General features: G+C 41.9%; 1 protein-coding gene across 6 annotated transcripts in view; it reads right to left on the bottom strand.

The window, feature by feature from the left end:
- The window catches only part of ARHGAP20 (Rho GTPase activating protein 20), a 175,420-nt gene that overhangs the window by 71,422 nt on the left and 80,566 nt on the right, over positions 1-23,432 (bottom strand). For 4 of the 6 annotated variants that reach the window (XM_073239267.1, XM_073239268.1, XM_073239265.1 and 1 more), the window contains exon 3: positions 1,437-1,601. In XM_073239267.1, the coding sequence (XP_073095368.1) occupies positions 1,437-1,601 (165 nt within the window). Of the gene's footprint in view, positions 1-1,436; positions 1,602-4,709; positions 4,754-23,432 lie in introns of all 6 variants that reach the window. The other 2 variants (XM_073239269.1, XM_073239270.1) reach the window with 1 other exon arrangement.

Here is a 23,432-nt window from a genome sequence, read left to right as displayed (position 1 = left end):
ATTAGTGTTGAGCAGAAAGTGAATTCTTTTGGTTACTTCTAATGTGAATTTCAGATATGTATCCTTTATTTAACTGCCATTTCCCCAGATAAAGCCCTCATTGTTGAGGACTACCACAACAACCTCCTACCCAGTCTCCTTGCTTCTACTCTTGCCTACTCCCTAATCCATTGTCCATCATAGCCATAAAAAGTATTTCAAAAATATGAACCACAATTTATGCTATTCCTCTACTTAAAACCCTTAGGAATAAAACCCAAACTCCCTATTTAGCCTATGTGGTACCTCCAAGTTGTCCCCACCTGGATCTCTGCTTCCTAATATTTACACCCTTGCACATCTTTGTTCCCTTCTAAGTGTACAAAGGTTGGTCTGTGTGGCCAACAGCATGATATAAATGATAGTATGTGACTCCAAAATTAGGTTATAAAAGATTGTGGTTCTTATCTTTCATGTTCTCTCACTTGACTACTCTCTTCCTAACTCTCAGCTCTCTCCCTGAAGGAATAAAGGCAGGAGGTATGTTATGTGTATGTATGAGTAGTCCTGTGCAGATACGCATGTGGAGAGAAGCTACAGCCTCTGGCCAGCAGCCCGCAAGGAACTGAGGTCTGCCAGCATCCACAGCAGTGAGTAGGGAAATGGATTCTCTGGCTCCAGTAGAGCAAGACGACTCCGATCCTGGTGAGGAGCTTGACTGTAACTTCATGGTGGCTCTCAAATCTGACCACCAGGTAAACCACTCTCAGATTACTGAGTTAGGGAAACTGGATGAGATGTTTGTAATTATACACTGCTATGTTTTTGGGTGATTTGTTATATGGCAATAGATAGTTAATACACCCTACACAGGTTCTGATTTTCAATTCATATTACTCTCCTGCTCATTATGCTCCAGTTAAATAGGCTTTCCTTTAATTCCCCCAAAGGGCGAAGGTTTCCCCACCACCTTTATATCTCTGTTCCTTCTGCTTAGAATGCTCATCCTTCTAATATCTGAATGGCTGATTGTTTCCATCCTTCAGTGAATTTTTCCCCTTGATTACACCTACCCTAACGTATATCCTATATTTAACTTTATTCAGCACCCTATTTCCTTCATAGCACTAATCACAATCTGTAATTCCTCCCCTGCCATTGGAATGAAAATACCAAAAAATCAGGGACCATAACCATCACATTCTTCTTGTATCTCCTATATTTATTCAGAGCATGGCACTGAGTGGGACCTAAATGAACACTTGTTGAATGAATAAACAATTGAAACTTTTTGTTGTAAAAACAAAACAAAACAAATATAAAACTCAACTCATGTATTAGCTCTGATAATGAAAGGCCAGACATTCTTACAGTAAGAATTGAAAAGAAAGGTTATCTTTGTTAATGGAAATGCAACTTTATAATGATAACTAGGTGGGAGTGTACAGTATACTTACTTGATTTTGGCCACAACAAACAAATCATTAAACAGGAAAAGATGCCGCTCCTGCCTCTGCAGGCCTCTTTTGAGTTCTGCCCGGCCATCAATTAGTAAAGTCCTACTAGAGCACACAAATGATGACAGAAATGCACATGTGTCCACACTAGCAGAAGGACTTTCCCTGTAACAGAGCAAACACCACAGATCATTAGTCAAATAATCAAATATAGGACCAAGTTTCTATAAAATTACAGCTTATAGTTGGTCAGAAAATATAAAGCTCTATTTTTTTATGTAATGGCATACTATTCTGATCCTCCCAGCTTTCTCCACACAGTAGTCTTTTACATTTCATTATGAAATTCTTTAACCATACAGCAAAGTTGAAAGTTTTATAATAAACACTCATATAACCCAACCTAGATATTACCATTAAAATTTTACTATACTTGCTTTACCATATACCGATCCAACTATATATCTTCTATTCATAATTTGACATTTCAATGTAAAGTGCATACAGCAGTACATTTCTCCTTACATACTTCAGCATATATGTCATTAACTAGAGTTCAATATTTATTTATAACTTAAAGAATGAATGCACAATGAAATGCACAAATCTCAGGTGTATATTCACTGAGTTTTGACAAATGTATTCACCTGTGTAATCTAAACCCTTCTCAAGATATGGAACATTATCATTACTCCAAAAAATTTCCTCTTGCCCCTTCTCACTTGTTACATAACTTAGTTGGCTTTTATGTTTTGGCACCTGGGTTGTTTATTTCTTTGCTGTAAGCTGAGCTCCAACAGCTCAAAAGTCTGTAGCACCAAACTCAAATTATCACACACATGATTATTTAAACAGATTTTTGCCTGCTTCATAGTTTGCCTCCTTTGCATATGCCACAAAACTACACACAACATTTGTTAGTCATTGACAAGATAGAGCCTTGTAGTTTTAAGATCCCAAGTCGCTATTCTTTGAAGCTCTCTGACCCAGAGACTCCTTGCCATGTAACTGAGTGACATCACCTAGACACGTAATTTCCAGAGATACCCTCTCCAAACTCTCTCACCTCAGGAGTTCCTTTGCCCTTACCCCCTTCTGAATGGTGGCCCTTTGGCCATAAAGCCTCTAGACAATCTCATGCTCTGAAGAACTTCCCTTCTCGTGCAAACCTGTCCAATCATTTCTTTTTCCTTGTTCAGCCCCCAGATCCCTCAAATTCCTTGCAACAGTCAATCCTCACCCCATCATCCCATGAGGCAACCATTGTTCTGAATTTTTTCTCCACTGAAGATTATTTTTCTAGAATTTCATATAAATGGAACTATAGTATGTACTCTTTTCTGTAAGCTATTATTTACTCAGCATGTTTTTGTTACATTTATCAGTAATCCATTCTTTTATATTGCTGAATAATTCCACTGTATAAATACATTAAAATTTGTTCATCCATTCTCCTATTGATGGACATTTGGGCTCTTTTCAGTTTTTTGGTACTATGAGTAAAACTGCTATTAAGCATTGTGCTGGTCTTTTTGTGACATGTGTTTTCATTTCTCTTGGATAAATACCACAGAAGGAATGTTGGGTCAGAGAAATTTTAATTTTTAAAATTTAATTTTAGAAAGCACTGCCAGTAAGTTCTCCAATGTGGTTGTATCAATTCATATTCCCAACAATATTGTAGGAGAGTTCCAGCTGCTCCACAACCTCACCAACATTTGGTGGTGTCAGTTTTTTAAATTTTGGTCATTCTAGTGGATATATAGTAAATTGTCATTATGATTTTAATTTGTATTTCTATGATAACTAATGAGACTGAACATGTGTTCTTATTGGTCATTTGTGTATCGTCATTTGTGAAATAACCTCAAACCTTTTACTTATTTTTTTTGAAAATTGGGTTATATATATTTTTAGTATTGAATTATAGGAATTTTTGTTATATATCCTAGATACTTGCTGTGTATAAAGCAAAGGCTCTTATGGCCTTGATCAGCTAGCTCACTACACACTTGTGGGCAGTACATTGTTATTGACTCTATATAAAGAGCTCCGCCCAGTGCTCTGGGTGGCACGGTGGCACAGCTGCTGGAGAGCAGAAACTGGAGTGGTGGCAGCACTGAGGACAGAGACTGAGATGGAGGCAGGGACAGAGAGGCCCAGAGGCAGAGACCAGCTTGCTGCATGCAGACTCACTCTGAGGGGACAGGATTTTAGTGATTGACCTGCCATCATGGAAATAAAGTTGGATATAAACCCTTTCACCCCAAGAACATTCCATTGTCATTTTCAGTCTTATTGAATATATAGTGAACGTGTCTGGGGCTGAAACCCATTGGCAAGACAATGGCGATAGTTGGCAGGATTCACTGTTGACCAAAAAAAAGAAAAGGCTGCTCTCATAAGAGGAGTGTTTCTGCAGGCTGCCCGTATGGATGGGGAGATCTTCAAGTGTTCCCCAGTGGACATGTGGCCCGATGTTGCTTGCCTCCTAGAGGACTGGGCCCCACCCCAAGACTGGGAAGGGGTGGAGGCAACACCTGAGCCAGTAAAGTTGGCCTTCAGCAAAATAGGGAATTCCTAAGAGAAACAGAGTGCCTGTGAGGCCATAGGCATGGTGGGGAGTTTTCTTCTCACAATCATGAGAAAGACCATAAGGGAGCAAGACCTCTTCCTGTAGGAAGTACGAGAAGAGGCAGCATTAGGACGTGAGTTGCAAGGTGCAGTTAAGGAGATAGGAAATTTGTTGGTGACTGTAACTGCATCACCACAAGGTGCTGTGGAAATGGTAAAGGATGTTGTGGTATCCCTAGAGGAAGCAGCATGAGAACGAGAAGCAGCCTGAGAGGGCAGGCTGCCAGGTGCCGTGGGGCATGTGAAGGATGTAGTGGAGCTCTCAACCTCAGAAATAGAGGAGTGGAGGTTTGATGAACAGGTGGGGGTGGAGGCTGTCCTGGTGCCAGAGGCATCAGACCCTCCTCCATTGAAACCCCACCCAGTTAAAAGCTGGGGGAAAGTAGGAAAGAAAATAAAGACTCGGCAGCCATGGGTTCCTCCTGGATAGGTGCAGCCCACTCCCCAGATCGTGGAGCACTCTATGCTCTGCTCCTATACTCAGGCTCAAGCAATGAAAGCACAAAAGGAAATATGGTCTGATACTCAAAGGAAGAATTTGAGGGGCCTTGTGAAGGTCAAGGACCCAGATGTGGGTTGATTTGATAAAGGCAGGAGCAGACAGAAAGAAATTGGATGGAAAGTCAAATAGAATCTTACCGGAGTTGTGGCAACAACTGAAACTGAAGCAGCAGTTCTGGATGCTGAGGACAAAGGAGCAGAAGTCAGACACAAAGTAACAAGATCGACCTGTGTGTCTGCAAGACTTTCTGCTGGAGAGGCTGGAGAAGGTGGGTATTGTAAGGCCCACCCATGATTCTTTTGGTTAACTCATTTGAGTAGAACTGGTTTGAATACAGCCAGGATGACCACTTGGTGGCAATGGATCTCCTCAGGCTGGAGGGTTATTGTAATTTGTTATTTGCATATTATATTATATTATGAAATTTGGTTACAATGTTCCAGTTTCCTCGAGCAGGGACCTTTGCAGAGGATTGAGGGCACATGGATTGAGGGGCAGGAATCCTGGAGGGGTGGACTGTGGATAAAGTGAAGGTTCCTATGGCCAGGATTCCCATCTGGCCCTGATTGGCTAGCTCACTACATACGTGTGGGCAATATGTTGTTATTTGTTATTGACTCTATATAAAGAGCTCCACCCAGTGCTCTGGTGACAGAGTGGCATGGTTGTTGCACAGGTACAGGGCTACAAGACTGCAAGGCTGCAGGTGAGCAGAGGCTGGAGCGGTGGAAGAACCAAGGACAGGGACTGAGACATCTGTGGGGGTAGAGAGGCCCAGAGGCAGAGATTGGTTTGCTGTCTGCAGACTCGCTTTGAGTGGACAGGATTCCAGTGATTGCCCTGCCACCCTGGAAATAAGCTGGTAAAAGAGATATCCTTTTACCCCAAGAATTTTCCATTGTCATTTTTTGGTCTTATATAATCCATACTGAACGTGTCTGGGGCTGAAACCCATTGGCAAGATACTTGTCCTTTGTCAGATATGTTTTGAAAATATTTTCTTCCAGACTGTTCCTTGCCTGTACAACTTCTTATCTATGTTTTTGATGAAAATGTTTTAATTGCAATGAAGTCTCATTTATCAGTTTTTGGAATGGTATTTGCTTTCCATAACCTTCCTAGGGAATCTTGACATACCCCCAAGCCATGAAAACATTCTATTTTCTACTAAAATCTGTATGAATTTAGTTTTTTAGTTTTTTACATTTAAGTCTATGATCCATCTTAAGTTAATTTTGGTTTATAATATAAGGTAGGGGCTAATGTTCATTCTGCTTTTCTTTATGAATACCTTATCATTCCAGCACCAAGTGTACAAAGGACTTTCCTTCCTCAATGGATTGTTTTGGCACCTTTGTTGAAAATCACATGAGTAAAAAACATGGGCATATTTCTGGGATCTGTTCTGTTCCACTGATCTATTTGTTAATTGTTATGCCACAACACTGTCTTATTATTCTATCTTTACAGTGAATCACGAAATCAGGTAGTATAAATCTACTGATCTTATTTTTCCTTTTTGAGATGTCTTTGGATAATCTATGTCCTTTGTATTTCCATATACATTTTAGAGACTAATAAAGATAAAGCACACAGGAGGAAAAGCCTATTGGGGTTGGGGAATAAGAGAGGAGCTCAGTTTCAAATATACTGAGTGAAATTATCAGTGGACTAGGTGGCATGGGTAAAATTAGGCAGGCAACTGTCATTTAGAAGAGATATCAGAAGCAGAGATGTAGATTCAGTGATCATAGACAGGTGCATAAAAAATACTTCAGGAATGGCTAGAACTGGCCAGGGAAGGAGCACAGAATAAGATAAAAGACAGAAACACATTCCAGACAAAAGATGTAATTTGATAAAGTGAAGAAAGCAGAATCTGTGAACAAGGTTGGAGACTGGTGGATAAAGTAGCACAAAAAATAGAAATAATAGCAGTGATGATCCTGAGTGCTGAATTGGTGATATAAAGTTAAAGACTGTGAAGATGTCAGGGAAAAATCATCAGTTGGCTAAGACCTTCAAGAAAAGTTCCAGGAGAATGGTGAAGGCAGAATTCAAATGGCCTGAGGCTTGAGTAGTGAAAGTTTGAGAAATGAATAACTAACGTCAAAAACTTTAGTTTGTTTTTTAGTAGTTTAATACAAGAAGGCAACTTTAAGAGGAAAGGCAGACAGAGGAGAGAAGTAATTAGCCCTGAAAGTAGTTATTGTTCCTCATTTTACAGGTCTGGAAGCTGACGTTCAGAGGAGTTAAAATATTGGCATGGGGAGAGAGGAAAAAAATGGTGGCATGAGAAGAGAGGCAGAAATCTCCTCCCAAAACCACATATGATATGAAAATACAGCAAATACAACTAATCCTAAAAGAGTGACCAGAAATAAGATTTCACCAGCTAGTCTACATATGGGAAAAGAGAACATTGCACAGAAAAAGGTAAAGTAACAAAGCTGTGACTCAGTGGAACCTGAGCCTTCCACCCACCCCAACTCACCAGCGGGGGTGGGGAAGAGAAACAGAGCAGAGAGGGAGTAGAAGCCCAGAACTGCTAAATACCCAGTCCTGGAGATCTACTCTGGGAGCACAAACCCACATTGCATGGTGCCCTAGAGATTAGAGAGGTTGAAAAGCAAAGTCATAGACTGAGATTGCAACCACTTGTGGAGAACAGGTTTCCACAACTGGCTGCTCTGGGACAAAAGAAAGGCAGGCACTTTGAAAGTACCCAACAGTGAAAGGGCTGCTAAAGGTGCAAGGATTACACAGAACTTGCTGCTCAGGAGAAGGAGCAGAGGACAAAATCACCCCAGGACACTCAGCCTACCAGGTTGGAAACTTTCAGGAGCTTTAGGTGCTCCATCCCCCTGGGTGAAGATGTAACCCCAAGGTCCTCCACAGCAATAAGCAGCCTGCCACTCCTCCTGCCAGCCAGCACCTGTGTGCAAAAGTGCTGCTCCTGGCATGACTCCAGGCCAGCCGGAGGGCAGCCAGGCTTACAGGCTGGTCCCTGCATGCGTGGCTAACTGTCCATAAAAGCAGAGGAAGGCACAGAAGACAGGAAGCAGGAAATAACTCTCTCTTATGGTTAGGCAGCAGCACCGCTCACCTACAACCCCTGAAACCACTCCATGAATATGAAAAGTCAGAAGAAACTTGCTCAATCCAAAATGCTTCAAACATCAGAAAGAGGGCTTAGTGAAACTGAAATCACCAATCTTGCAGAAAAAGAATTCAACATAAAAGTCATAAGCATGCTAAGGGAGGTACAGAAAAATACTCAAGATCTAAGGAACAAATTCAAGCAAACAACTTGACAAATAAAGTAGCTGAAATGAAACATACAATGGAGGGATTTAAAAGCAGATTAGATAAGGTAGACAAGATGATAAAATGGAATAGAAATTAGAGAACAGGAATACAAAGAAGCAGAGACAGAGAGAGAAAAAAGGATCTCTAGGTTTGAAAGAATATTAGAACTGTTTAACAAATCGAAATGGAACAGTATTCACATTATAGGGGTATAAGAAGAGAGAGAAAAGGGATAAAAAGTATCTTTGAAGAAATAATTGATGAAAATTTCTCCAATATGAGGAAAGAACTAGTCTCTCAGGCCGTGGAGGTGCACAGATCTTCCAACACAAGGGACCCAAGGAAGACAAGACCAAGGCACACAATAATTAAAATGGCAAAGATAAAGGATAAGGACAGAGTATTAAAAGCAGCCAAAGAGAGAGAAAAGGCCACCTACAACGGAAAACCCATCAGGCTACATCAGACTTCTCAGCAGAAACCTTACAGGCCAGAAGGGAGAGGCATGATATATTCAATGCAATGGAACAGAAGGGCCTCAAACCAAGAATACTCTACCCAGCAAGATTACCATTTAAATTTGAAGGAGGGATTAAACAATTTCCAGATAAGCAAAAGTTGAGGGAATTTACTTCCCACAAACCAACTCTACAGTGTATTTTAAAGGGAATGCTATAGATAGAAGTGCTCCTAAGGCTAAATAGCTGTCACCAGAGATACTAAAATGACAGTAAAGGAAGAAGGCCAATTAATTACTAATCAAATACAAAATTAAATCAGCTACCCATATAGTCAATCAAGGAATACACAAAGAGTACAAAATATGACACCTAACATATAAAGAGTGGAGAATGAAGAAAAAGAAGGGAGGAAAACAAGCAATCTTCAGATTGTGTTAATAATAGTGCAAGAAGTGAGTTAATTTAGACTGTTAGATGTAAAGAAGCTGCCATTGAACCTTTGGTAACCACGAATCCAAAGCCTGAAATGGCGATAAGTACATACCTATCAATAATCACCCTAAATGTAAATGGACTGAATGCACCAACCAAAAAACATAGAGTTACTGAATGGATAAAAAAAGAAGACCCATCTATATGCTGTGTACAGGAGACTCACTTCAAACCCAAAGACATACACAGACTAAAAGTGAAGGGATGGAAAAAGATATTTCATGCAAACAATAGGGAGGAAAAAGCAGGAGTTGCAATACTTGTATCACCACTGAAATTCTTCAAAACAAAAAAGAAGAGACAAAGAAGAACATTACATAATGATAAAGGGGTCAGTCCAACAAGAGGATATAGCCATTATACGTATCTATACACCCAACACAGGAGCACCTAAATATGTGAAACAAATACTAACAGAATTACAGAGGGAAATACAATGCAATGTATTCTTTTTAGGAGAGTTAAACACACCACTCACTCCAAAGAACAGATCAACCAGACAGGAAATAAGCAAGGAGACAGAGGTACTGAACAACACATTAGAACAGATGGACCTAACAGACATCTACAGAACACTCCACCCAAAAGCAGCAGGATATACATTCTCAAGTATACATGGAACATTTTCCAGAACAGATCACATGCTAGTCTACAAAAGAGTCTCAGTAAATAAAAAAGGATCAAAATCATACCAATCAATTTCTCAGATCACACAGGTATGAAACTAGAAAGAAAGTGGGCAAAAAAAAACCCCAAAAGGCCCACAAACACATGGAGACTGAAGAACATGCTCCTAAATAATCAGTGGGTGAATGACCAAATCAAAACAGAGATCAAGTAGTAGATGGAGACAAATGAAAACAACAGATCAATGCCCCAGCTTCCATGGGATGCAGTGAAGGCAGTTCTAAGAGGAAAGTATAGAGCAAATAAGGCCTATCTAAAGAAGGAAGAACAATCCCAAATAAACAGTCTATATTCACAATTAATGAAAATGGAAAAAGAAGAACAAATGAGGCCCGAAGTCACTAGAAGGAGGGACATAACAAAGATCAGAGAATAAATAAATAAAATTGAGAAGAATCAAACAATAGAAAGAATCAATGAAACAAAGACCTGGTTCTTTGAGAAAATAAACAAAGTAGATAACCTCCTAGCCAGACTTATTAAGAAAAAGAGAGAATGTGTACACATAAACAGAATCAGAAATGAGAAAGGAAAAATCACTATAGACACCACTGAAATACAAAGAATTATTAGAGAATACTATGAAAATTATATGCTAACAAATTGGATAACCTAGAAGAAATGGACAACTTTCTAGAAAAATACAACCTTCCAAGACCCAGGAAGAACAGAAAATCTGCACAGACCAATTATCAGCAATAAAATTGAATCAGGGATCAAAAAACTACCCAAGAACAAATCCCTGGACCAGATGGCTTCACTGCTGAATTTTATCAGATATTTAGAAAAGACCTAATACCCATCCTCCTTAAAGTTTTCCAAAAAGTAGAAGAGGAGGCAATACTCCAAAATTGATTCTGTGAGGCCAGAATCATTCTAATACCAAAACCAGGCAAAGACACCACAAAAAAAGAAAATTACAGACCAATATCCCTGATGAACATAGATGCTAAAATACTAAATAAAATATTAGCAAACCAAATTAAAAATATATAAAAAAGATCATCCATCATGATCAAGTGGGATTCATCCCAGGGATGCAAGGATGGTACAATATTTGGAAATCCATCAACATCATCTACTACATCAACAAAAAGGACAAACACCACATGATCATCTCAAAAGATGCTGAAAAAGTATTTGACAAAATTCAACATCCATTCATGATAAAAACTCTCAAGAAAATGTGTACAGAGGGCAAGTATCTCAACATAATAAAGACCATATGTAACAAACCCACAGCCAATATCATACTAAACAGCGAAAAGATAAAAGCTTTTCCTCTAATATTGGGAACAAGACAAGGATGCCCACTCTCCCCACTTTCATTCAACATAGTACTGGAGGTCGTAGCCATGGCAATGAGACAACACAAAGAAATAAAAGGCACCCAGATTGACAAGGAACAAATTAAACTGTCACTGTCAACAGAAGACATGATATTGTACATAAAAAACCCTAAAGAATCCACCCCAAAACTACTAGAACTAATATCTGAATTCAGCAAAGTGCAGGATACAAAATTAATACACAGAAATCTGTTGCATTCCCATACACTAATGATGAACTAACAGAAAGAGAAATCAGGAAAGCAATTTCATTCACAATCACATCAAAAAGAATAAAATACCTAGGAATAAACCTAACCAAGGAAGTGAAAGACTTATACGCTGAAAACTACAAGACTGTCAAGACAGAAATTAAAGAAGATACCAATAAATGGAAAAACATCCCATGCTCATGGGTAGGAAGAATTAATATTGTCAAAATGGCCATCCTGTATAAAGCAATCTACAGATTCTTCCTATCAAAATACTGACAGCTTCTCCAACAAACTAGAACAAATAGTTCTAAGATTCATATGGAATAACAAAATACCATGAATAGCCAAAACAATCCTAAGAAGGAAGTATAAAGTGGGGAGAATTACACTCCCCGACTTCAAGTTCTACTATAAAGCCACAGTAATCAAGACAATTTGGTCCTGGCACAAGAACAGAGCCATAGATCAATGGAATAGCATAGTGAGTTCAGGTATCAAGCCCCAAATATATGGCCAATTAATATATGATAAAGGAGCCATGGACATGGAGAAATGACAGCTTCTTCTACAACTGGTGTTGGCAAAAATGGACAGCTACATGCAAGAGAATGAAAGTTGGTTACTGTCTAACTCCACAGTAAACTTGAAATGGATAAAAGACCTGAATGTAAGTCATGAAGCAATAAAACTCTTGGAAGAAAACTTAGGTAAAACTCTCTTGAATATAAACATGAGCACCTTTTTCATGAGCATATTTCCTCGGACAAGGGAAACAAAAGCAAAAATGAACAAATGGGGCTGTATCAAACTAAAAAGCTTCTGTACAGCAAAAGACACAATCAGTAGAACAAAAAGGCACCCTATTGTATGGGAGAATATATTCATAAATGACATATTCAATAAAGGGTTAACATGCAAAATATATAAAGAGCTCACATGCCTCAACACCCAAAAAGCAAATAACCCAATTAAAAAATGGGCAGAGTATCTGAACAGACAATTCTCAAAAGAAAAAAATTCAGATGGCCAACAGGCACATGAAAAGATGCTCCACATTAGTAATCATGAGGGAAATGCAAATTAAAACCACAATGAGATATCACCTCACACCAGTTAGGATGGCCAACATCCAAAAGACAAACAACAACAAATGTTGGCGAAGATGTGGAGAAAATGGAACCCTCCTACACTGCTGGTGGGAATGTAAACCAGTTCAACCATTGTGGAAAGCAGGATGGAGGTTCCTCAAAATGCTCAAAACAGAAATACCATTTGACCCAGGAATTCCATTTCTACGAATTTACCTTAAGAATGCAGCAGCCCAGTTTGAAAAAGACAGATGCACCCCTATGTTTATCACTGCACTATTTACAATAGCCAAGAAATGGAAAACACTTCCTACTAAGTGTCCATCAGTAGATGAATGGATAAAGAAGATGTACATATACATAATGGAATATTATTCAGCCATAAGAAGAAAACAAATCCTACCATTTTCAACAACATGGATGGAGCTAGAGGGTATTGGGCTCAGTGAAATAAGCCAGGTAGAGAAAGACAAGTACCAAATGATTTCACTCATATGCGGAGTATAAGAACAAAGAAAAACTGAAGGAGCAAAACAGCAGCAGAATCACAGAACCCAAGAATGCACTAACAGTTACCAAAGGGAAAGGGACTCGGAAGGATGGGTGGGAAGGGAGGGATATGGTGGGGAAAAAGAAAGGGGGCATTACGATTAGCATGTATAATGGGTGGGCATGGGGAGGGGTGTGCAACACAGAGAAGACAAGTAGTGATTCTACAGCATCTTACTATGCTGATGGACAGTGACTGTAATGGGGTTTGTGGGGGGACTTGGTGAAGGGGAGAGCCTAGTAAACATAATGTTCTTTATGTAATTGTAGATTAATGATACCAAAAAATAAGACATATATACCTCTATGTTTGCAGCAGCACTGCAACTACTATACTATAATCGCCAAGACATGGAAGCAACCCAAGTGTCCATCAGTAGATGAATGAATAAAGAAGAGGTGGTATATATACACAATGGAATATTATTCTGCCATAAGAAGAAATCAAATCCTATCATTTGCAACATCATGGACTGAGCTAGAGGGTATTATGCTCAGTGAAATCAGCCAGACGGAGAAAGACAAGTACCAAATGATTTCACTCACCTATGGAGTATAACAACAAAGCAAAACTGAAGAAACAAAACAGCAGTAGAGTCACTGAACCCAAGAACGAACTAGTAGTGCTTACCAAAGTGAAAAGGGTTGGGGAGGATGGTTGGAAATGGAGAAGGGGAATGAGGGGTATTATGATTAGTACACATAATGGTGGGGCATGGGGAAGGCAGTATAGCACAGAGAAGACGAGTAGTTATTCTATAGCATCTTATGCTGTTGGACAGTATCTGTAATGGGGTATGTGGTGGGGACTTGAAAATAGGGGGGAATGTAGTAACCACAATGTTGCTCAGGTGAAACCTTCAGAAGATTGTATATCAATGATACCTTAATTAAAAATGTACTGGTATTAAGTGAAGGGGATTTACAAGAAATTACGGCTTCAAAAAATGTAGTTTTTTAATGTTTCATGTAGTCTTTCAAAAAAATACCATATGATTTCACTTATTTGTGGAATCTAAAAATAAAACAAAACAAAATGAACAAAATAACAGTAGACTCACAGACAGAGAAGTGACTGGTGGTTACCATGTGGGAGGGGTTGTGGTTGTGGGGGGAAAACAGAAGTTCCTATGGCCAGGACCTTTAGCTGACCCTGAACTACTTGATGATGTAACTGACCTGCTGCTGGCTAATGCTTTCATACCCGTAGTCAATAAGCTGTTATTGTCTTGAGTCACTATATAAAGAGCTCTGCCCCATTCTCTGGGAGGAGGCAGAGACAAGGAGGATTATAGACCTGCAGACTATTGGATACAGACGTATTTCTAGTGCTTGTCCTATCACTGGGAGAATAAAGCCCTGTAATAAACTCTTTTACTCCAAGAATGTTCCATTGGTATTCCATGGTCTCACTGAATCCATTGTGACATTGCCCAGGGTTGAAACCCATTGGCAAGACTGGGTGGGTGGATGGGGAGGGTGTGGGGGATAAAGGGACATAGAAATGTCAATATAAGTTGGTCTCAGGGATAGTAATACAGCATGGAGAAAATAGCCAATGATTCTGTAACATCTTCCTAAGTTGACAGTAATTGCAGTACTGGGAGTAAAGATTTAATAATATGGTTAACTGCTGAAACACTGTGTTGTACACTTGAAACCAATATGATTGTATATCAACTGTACTTCAATAAGAAAAAAAAGGACAAGCACTTCATTCACACTGACTCATATTCCTTCTCCATCCTCAATAACTAAGATCAGTAGCTTAGGATTTAATGGAGGGTATGGGGAAGAAGTGAGCTAATTCAAGCCTTTTGCTAAGTAGTGTGATACCGTGAGTTATTTGGTTGCCTGTTTCTTCTATGTGTAAAGTAAGGCATTGGAAATCTTTAAATTCCTTTTATAATTTGTATAAGGAATGAACTATAATAATGTACTCAAAAAAATAGAATTAAGATTAGTGAGGGGTGGGAAATAGATAATAGATATGGGTAGCTACCTGTGGATAAAGTGAAGGTTGTTATGGCCAGGATCCTCACCTAAACCTATACTGGGCAGAGGCAGAGATGAAGGAGGATTACAGACCTGCAGACTGTTGGATGCAGATGTGATTCTAGTGCTCAACCTATTGCTGAGAGAACAAGCTGGGTAACAAACCCTTTCACCCCAAGAATGTTCCATTGTCATTCCTCAGTCTCACTGAATCCATAGTGAAATTGCCGAGGGCTGAAACCCACTGGCAAGACACTACTGTAAGGAAGCTCCCTCCATTTTCCCTATTGTTCTATGAAGACAGCTGTCTGCTGTTTCACCCCAGATATGTCTGGCCTTGAAAAACCTGTTGAACCCATGGGAAAGGAGCTAGATAAAGCCTTGAGGGCCAGACGCCTGGCCATGAAGGCCACATGCATGTGCATCTTAAAACACTTATGTAACCATGAATTAGCAGTATAGCAGTACAAGCACAGCTTTGTGCAGAATCAAGTATCCTCTTTGAGCACCCTCCATGACAACTCCCGCTGCCTTCTTTGCTCTTCACATTGCCCCAAAACTTCAAAGGCAACCCTTGGACCCTGACAACTCTCTCTGTGAAAGCAACCCTATTCCTAAAGTATAGTTTATAAATGTTGGGCTAAGCATACTTGGGAGTCACCTCAGGGAAATAAACTAGAGTTGAAATAAAATAAAAACCAAGGAACAGTAATAACAATAAGAACGAGGAGATATTTCTTTATTAATCTAATTTTTAAAAGGAGCTCAAACAGCAAGAATTTGTCAAGGTCCCATCAGTGTACAGGGTAGAAGGATATACCCTTATATCCCAAGTGTCTGGTTCACAGGACAGCCATAATCAATGGAGATTCTGGCTCTCTTGCCAATGGGTTTCAGCTCTGTGCAAGTTAACTATGGATTCAATGTGACAAAAAAAAAATGACAGAACATTCTTGGGGTGAAAGTGTTTATACCCAACTTTATTCCCACGGTGGCAGGTCAATCACTAGAATCCCATCCACTCTGAGTCTGCATGCAGCAAGCTAGTCTCTGCCTCTGGGCCTCTCTGCCTCCACCGGCATCTCAGACTGTCCTTGGTCATGCCACCACTCCAGTCTCATCTCTGCTCTACTGCAACCTTGCAGCCATGCTACAGTGTTGCCAAGAGCACTGGGAAGAGCTCTTTATATAGAGTCAATACCAATGTATTATTCCGTAGTGAGCTACCCAACCAGGGCCAGGTGAGAATCCTGGCCATAGGAACCTTCCCATTATCCACACTGGCTTATCTGTTACTTGTGTTTGAACAGTATGGATCACAGAATCTAATCTCTCTGGGTGTACTAAAAGCCTAAGGACTGTATGGTATCCTGATGACACTGAGATAATGCCTTAGTAGTCAGCCATCCCTTCATCTATTACATTTGTTGTTAAAGTGAGGTCCCCTGCAAGCAGCATCAGCATCAACTGGGAACTTCTTAAACATGCTAATTCTCAGGAGGACCTCAGACTTATTGAATCAGAAACTCTGGATGTTGGTTCAGCTTGGATTTTAGCAAACCATTCAGATTATTTTAATAAGTGAATTCTATTATGCTAATTATTAATTAACCATTACAATGCATAGTTTAAAGATATGTATAAGTAAATCAAAGTCCTTCGAAAGAAGAGGGAAAGGGAGTTACTATGTTTGATATTATGGACTGGAAATTAGGCAGAGAGGAAAACCCTTTCTACTTCTAATTGTTTTGGGGTGGGGGAGTGTAGGGAAAATGGAAGTTCCTATGGACAGGATTCTCACCTAATCCTGATCTACTTTAATGATATAATTGGCCTACTGCAAAGGGGCAGGCTAACACAACTGTTGACAATGAGCCATTACTGCAGTGTTAACCATATAAAGAGCTCTGCCCAGTGTTCTGCCAGCTGGCTGAGACAGAGGCTAAGAGAAGTTGCAGACTTGTTGGATGTAGACATGATTCTAGCACTTGACCTGCCACCATGAGAATAAAGCTTGGTATAAATGCTTTTATCTTTAACATTCCTTTGTTGTTATTTGGTCTCTCTGAATCCAAAGTGTATTTGCCTGGGGCTGAAACCCTCTGGAGATACAGGGAGGCAGGAAGAGGCATAATGGCATATTTATTATTGTGGAGAAGTTGGGGTTCCTATGGCCAGGATCCCCACTGAATTTAAACCAGCTGATGATGTAACTGCCCTGTTGCTGGGCTGCCACTTCCACACCCATAGGCAATAAGCTATTACTGCTCTATATAGAGAGCTCAGTCCAGTGCTCTGGGTGGAGGCAGAGATGCTAGTGCTTGACCTACTGCCAGAGAACAAGCTGGGTAATAAACCTTTTCACCCCAAGAATGTTTTGCTGTTGATTCCTTTGGTCACACTGAATCCATAGCGAACTTGCCCGGGGCTGAAACCCATTGGCTAGAAAATTGGCAAAAGTCAGCAGGGTTCACTGTTGACCAAGGAAAAAGACAGGCTGTCCTTATGGGAGGGGTGCTTTAGCGGGCTGCCCCTGTGAATGGGGAGACAGTGGATCATCCCCCAATGGGTATGTGGTCTGAGGTGGCTTGCCTCCTAGAGGACTGGGCCCCACCCCAGGGCTGGAGGCAAGTGGAGGCGACACCTGAGGCTGTAGGGGTGGCCCTTGGTATAGTAAGTAGGTCTTTTGAGAAGCAGAGAGCCTGTGAGGCAGCGGGGACTGTGGGTTGGCTGCTTCTCACAGTCTTAAAAAGGTCTACAGAGGAGACCCAAGGAATGGCAGCACGAGAACACAAGCTGCAGACTTCTGTGGATGCCCTGAGGAGAGAAATGGCCTTGATGTGAGAGGAGACAGGACGAGAGTGCTGGCAGCAAGGTGCCATTGGAGATGAGACAGCAGTGCTGCCAGGTGTTCTGAAGGAGGAAGAGGCCATCAAGGAAAAGGACAAACCCCTGAGGGAAGCACAGGCAGAGGTGGCATGAGAACATCAGCTGCGAAGCATTGAGCTGAAGGTAAGAGAGCTGCTGAAGACAGAGGTAGCATTGCTGCGAGGCACAGTAGAAAAGGTAGAGATTGTAATAGAGGAGGCACTCCGGGGAGGGGAGAGAAAGGTGCCATCAGCCCCAGAAATGGAGGAGCTGGGGAAGGATGAAGGGGTGGTGCCGGAGGCACTGGCCCCTCCTGTACTGAAAGCATGACCAGTGGTTGTAAAGAAAATAAAGACCCAGCAGCTGAAAGTTCCCCAAGGAGAGGAGCAGCCCCCTCCCCAGGTCGTGGAGCACTCTATGCTCTGCCCCTGTACTCAGGCTGAGCTGGTGGATTTGGGCTCCCGGTTTAGGCAGAAGCCCTCCTAGTCACTATCAGCTTGGCTCCTGCATCTGTGGGACTTAGGGGTGGATGGAATTGTTCTGTTGGGATCAGAGATAGGAAAGCTGTCTTCCCTGACAGTGCAGCCTGCCTTAAGGCAGCGATTGCAAAATGCACATCAGACCCCAGGGAGTCACCCCCTCCTTGATTGGCTTATGGCTGCACTTCGTGCTGTGTGGCCCAATCAGGGTGATCTGCCATCCTCTCCTGTTAGATGGCAGACATGCGAGCTCCAACAGGTGCTACGAGAGCTAGGCATAAGAAATGCCATCTATAGCACAGACAATGAAACCCAGATGAAGAGATTTTCAATACTGGGATGAGAAATATTGTACTTCAAATGGCTCCTACATCCCTCCTTGGGTCTCTAGTGGCCATTCTTTCTCCTCACTTAGGGCAGCCCATAACCGAGGTGACACGTACAGTAGCAGACTTAGGAGAGGTAGAAGCAATGAGAATCCAGAAAGAAATAAGACCTGTTACTCACAAGAAGAATTTACAGGGCCCTGTGAAGGTTATAAGGACCCAGATGTGGGTTGATCTAATATGGGCAGGAGCAGATGGAAGGAAATTAGATGGGAAATCAAATAGGATCTTACTAGAGCTATGGCAACAGCTGAAACCAGAGCAGCAGTTCCAGCCATTAAGGCCAAGGAGGCAGAGGTCAGAGACAGAGCCATGAGTCCAGCCTGTGTGTTTGCAAGACTTTCTGCTGGAGAGTGAGCCAACCTCACTAGAGTCCACAGAGGAAGGTGATTGGGGAACACAGTTTGACTGAGGGAAAGGTCAAGGTATCTGCCCTGAGGGACCAGGGGGGTACCGGAGGCCACATGTTGAAATAGCTATCCACTGGTCCCCAGTGAGCATACAATGTGTCCTGGCTCTGGTAGACACTGGGGCTGAATGTTCACTGATTTATGGTAATCCTAAGCGGTTCCCTGGGACCCCCACTATCATAGATGGATATGGGGGGGAAGGCTATCAGGGTGAAAAGAGCCCAAATTCCTTTGGGAATAGGGTGCCTACCCCAAAAGAGTATACTGCATATTTATCTCCTATTCCTAAGTATATTTTAGGGATTGATATCCTGCAGGGTCTATGGCTCCAGACCACTGAAGGTGAGTTCAGACCGAGAGTATGTGTGGCGAAGGCAGTTCTGAGGGGACGTGCTAGGCATCCACCCATAGCTTTGCCTGTGCCTCGGTGGGTGACTAATATCAAACAATACAAACTGCCTGGAGGGCATAAAGAGATTGGAGAAACCCTCCAGGAGCTGGAAAAGGTGGGTATTATAAACCCCACCCATAGTCCTTTCAATTCCCCAGTGTGGTTTGTAAAAAAGCCAGATGGCTCCTGGTGTATGGCTGTGGATCACAGAGAACTGAATAAAGTCATACCCCCTATGCCTGCTGCTGTGCCCTCTATTGCAGGCTTGATGGATACCCTCAGTCATGAACTAGGAACATACCATTATGTGGTAGATCTTGCTAATGTCTTCTTTCCATTGGCATTGAGCAGGAAAGTCAGGAACAGTTTGCCTTCACGTGGGAAGGATGGCAATGGACTTTCACCATCCTTCCACAGGAATACCTCCACCATCTGTCATGGACTTGTAGCCCAGGACCTGGCTACATGGGAGAAACCACCAACGGTGCGTCTGTATCATATTGATGATGCCATGCTCATGTCCAATTGTCTTTCAGAACTAGAAGGTGCAGCAGCTAGACTGCTGCAACATTTACAGGAGAAAGGATGGGCTGTGAACAGCACCAAGGTTCAGAGACCTGGTTTGTCTGTTAAATTTCTGGGGTTTGTCTGGTCAGGTACGACTGATGTTATACCAGAAGCAGTTATAGACAAAGTCCATGCCTTTCCTGCCCCCACAACTGTAACATTGCTACAGGAATTTCTGGGTCTTCTAGGCTTCTGGAGAGTGTTTATACTGCACTTGGTGCAAATTCTGAAGCCCTTATACCAGTTGGTATGAAAAGGCATCAGGTGGGACTGGGATGAAACATGTGCATCTGCCTTTACTACAGCAAAATGGGAAGTCAAGGCCGTGCAGGCCTTGAGTGTGATAGACCCATCAAGGCCCTGTGAGCTGGAAGTTCATGTCACTGAAGACGGTTATGGCTGGCGTCTCTGGCAGTGGCTTGAACGAACTCACCAACCAGTTGGATTCTGGTCACAACTCTGGAAGGGGCCAGAGGTACAATACACTTCGACAGAGAAAACAACTGGCTACCATGTAACATGCCTTGCTGGCTACAGAACCCATCAGTGAAAATGGCCCTGATAAAGGCAATAACCACCTATCCCATCTTGGGGTGGGCACAAGACTGGACCCAAAAGCCAAGGAGTGGTGTGGCACAAATACCCACACTAGCCAAGTGGGGTGCTTACCTACAGCAGCATAGTGCTCTCTCTAGTAGCCCCTTGACTGAAGAACTCCAATGCTTATTGGGACCAATGATATATATATATTAGTGAAAAGCAGGAAGAACCTGCTTTTGAACCGTTAGTAGCAGAGAGTCCCTATTGGGAGGGAAGAGCCCCTGTACCTGAAGATGCATGGTACACAGCTGGCTCCAGCCGTGAGCAGTCCCCAAAATGGAGGGCCACAGCTTTCCATCCTAAGACTGAGACAATATGGACGGAAGATGCGGAGGGGAAGGGCAGCCAGGGGCACAGTTGCAGGCTATGTAGCTTGTGATCAGCCAGGAGTCCTCCCCTGTAGTTGTCTGCACTGACAGCTGGGCTGTCTATCGGGGCTTGATCCTGTGGCTACCAATTGGTACCATGCCAACTGGCTGGTTGGTCATCGGCCCCTTTGGGGGCAAGAATTGTGGCAAGACTTAGCGTCCTGTGGTCAGACTAAAATAATGTCAGAATACCATGTGACAGGTCATTTGCCACTGGCATCCCCAGGAAATGATGAAGCAGATAAATTGGCTCAGTTACGTTGGTTAGAAGGAAAGCCTGCCTCTGATGTAGCCCAATGGTTACATTAGTGTTTGTTGCATGCGAGGCAAAAGACAATGCAGGCTGTAGCCTGTCAGTGGGGCTTGCCTTTGACCTTTGAAGAAGTTAGTAGAGCCTTGCAGGAGTGTGCCATGTGCTCCAAAAGGGACTTACACTGAGTTCCACAGCAACATGGGACAATAGCTAAGGGGCCAATACCCCTCATCAGGTGGCAGATAGACTATATTGGGCATCTACCTGTGTCAGAAGGATATTGGTATGCCATAACTTGTGTGGACACAGCTACTGGACTTCTGGTTGCTTTTCCTTACCCATTGTGCAGACCAGCAGATGACCGAAAGAGGCCTGGAGCATCTCTTTGCTGCCTATGGCCAACCACAGGTAATTGAGAGTGATCAGGGCACCCATTTTACTGGACATGCACTGCAAGGATGGGTGCGACAGCTGGGAATCAAATGGAAGTTTCATGTGCCATACAATCCTACTGCAGCAGGCATGATAGAGAGGCACAATGGCTTGTTAAAATCCAGACTAAAGTCAGATATCAATAGTCTGCGGGGATGGTCAGTCCGCTTATGGACTGTGCTATGGCATTTGAATGAGAGACCCTAAAAGGGAGCCTTGAGCCCCACAGACATGTTAACACATATGGCTGCCTACCCTTTACAATTGCAAGTACAAACCAAGGAAGAATAGCTGAAGCCAAGGTTCGGCCATGAGAATAACATCTTGCTGCCAGCACCAAGTGCAGTGAACCCTGGGACTCCACTAGAGTGGACGTGGCCTTGGACCTTTGACACATGGACCAATGATGGCTGGCTCTCCTGGCACCTTGGGTACAAGGCCTGGAAGCTGGCCTCCTATGTATTCCTGGAATAACAGAAGAGTGATCAGCAAAGGCCACAATAGTATATCCTGATGGCCAGAAGGTAGGAGCGTCTTACCGGGGAGTTTTGTTTTATCATTATGGCCAGTGCATGCACCTCCAGTAGCAATATACATAGACCCTTCAGTAACCCTCATGGGGAAAGATGTAAAAGTATGGTATACTAGACCTGGAAGGTACCCCCTTCCTACTACAGTCCTATCACAGGACCACTCTCTTGCATGCATCCTACCTGATGGACAAGATTTGCCTATTTTGGTGTCATTAAGGCATGTACCTTATCATCCCTAAAGTCTTTGTGGACTGGGACGTTCATCTGGCTTGAGGATTATTATAATTTTTTGTTTGAAGTCTTGTTGTATCTTAATTTTTGTTATTATCTGTAAATTGTTGTTATCCTCTGATGTTGTTGTGGAATCTGTTTACAGTGCTCCAGCTTTCTCCCACAGGGACCAGTGTGGAAGATTGAGAGCATGTAATTGTAAGATGAGAATCCTGGAGGGGTGGAGTGTGGGGAAGTTGGGGTTCCTATGGCCAGGATCCTCACGGAACTTACACCACTTGATCATGTAACTGGCCTGTTGCTAGGCTACTGCTTTCATACCCTTAGGCAATAAGCTATTATTGCACTATATAGAGAGCTGGCCCAGTGCTCTGGGCAGAGGCAGAGATGCTAGTGCTCGACCTACCACTGGAGAACAAGCCTGGTAATAAACCCTTTCACCCCAAGAATGTTTTACTGTCATTTTCTTTGGTCACTTTGAATCCATAGTGAACTTGCCCGGGGCTGAAACCCATTGGCAAGACATCACCTCACAATAATACTTTCAAATAATTAGATTTGGTGGTGCTGTGAGGAAGAATCCACGATGAAGTTAAACTGTTTTTCCTTTTCAGGGTGGATTTATCAACATACTGTCATTGACAGATATCAAAATATCTGTCATTTTAAAGATCTACATATAAGTACGGCAAGAGATGACTCACAACTTTAGCAAGCTAAACATTGGCTAAAAAAAATGACCGACATTCATGCAATACTCCAGGGTAGAAAACATCTCAGCAGTCACATAATTTAAAAAGAAAAAAATATTTCTTTAGAAGGAAACAAAAGCACAAATAACCTTTGAGTCTTTTTAAAACTACAATCCTAATGAGTGTTTCCTCCTTAAAAATGTATTTCTTAATTATGTGACTCTGAAGTGTTTATTTTTATTCTGAGTGTCGTGAAGATGTGTTTATTTTAATCTCTCAGAGTAAGGAAATGGAGAGGAGGGTAAGATTATAACCTTCTCTTTAGCCTCTTAATATAGCTTGATTAGGCTTTACCAGTTATAATGAACAGATCTAAACTGATCAAACACATATAAGCATAGTCTAAGAATTAACCTGTTGCTTGTTTTTTATGTATTCTTATATATTCCACTTTCAAATAGGTTTGTGAAACTATTTCTGAAATGCAAAAAGAAGTTTTAGGACCTTAATCTTTTTTTAGTAAAAT

This window comes from Manis javanica, chromosome 6 (assembly GCF_040802235.1).
Source record: "Manis javanica isolate MJ-LG chromosome 6, MJ_LKY, whole genome shotgun sequence".
Taxonomy (NCBI): Eukaryota; Metazoa; Chordata; class Mammalia; order Pholidota; family Manidae; genus Manis; species Manis javanica.
The sequence above is the reverse complement of the archived record's forward strand: the minus strand, read 5'-3'. Positions and strand labels throughout refer to the sequence as shown.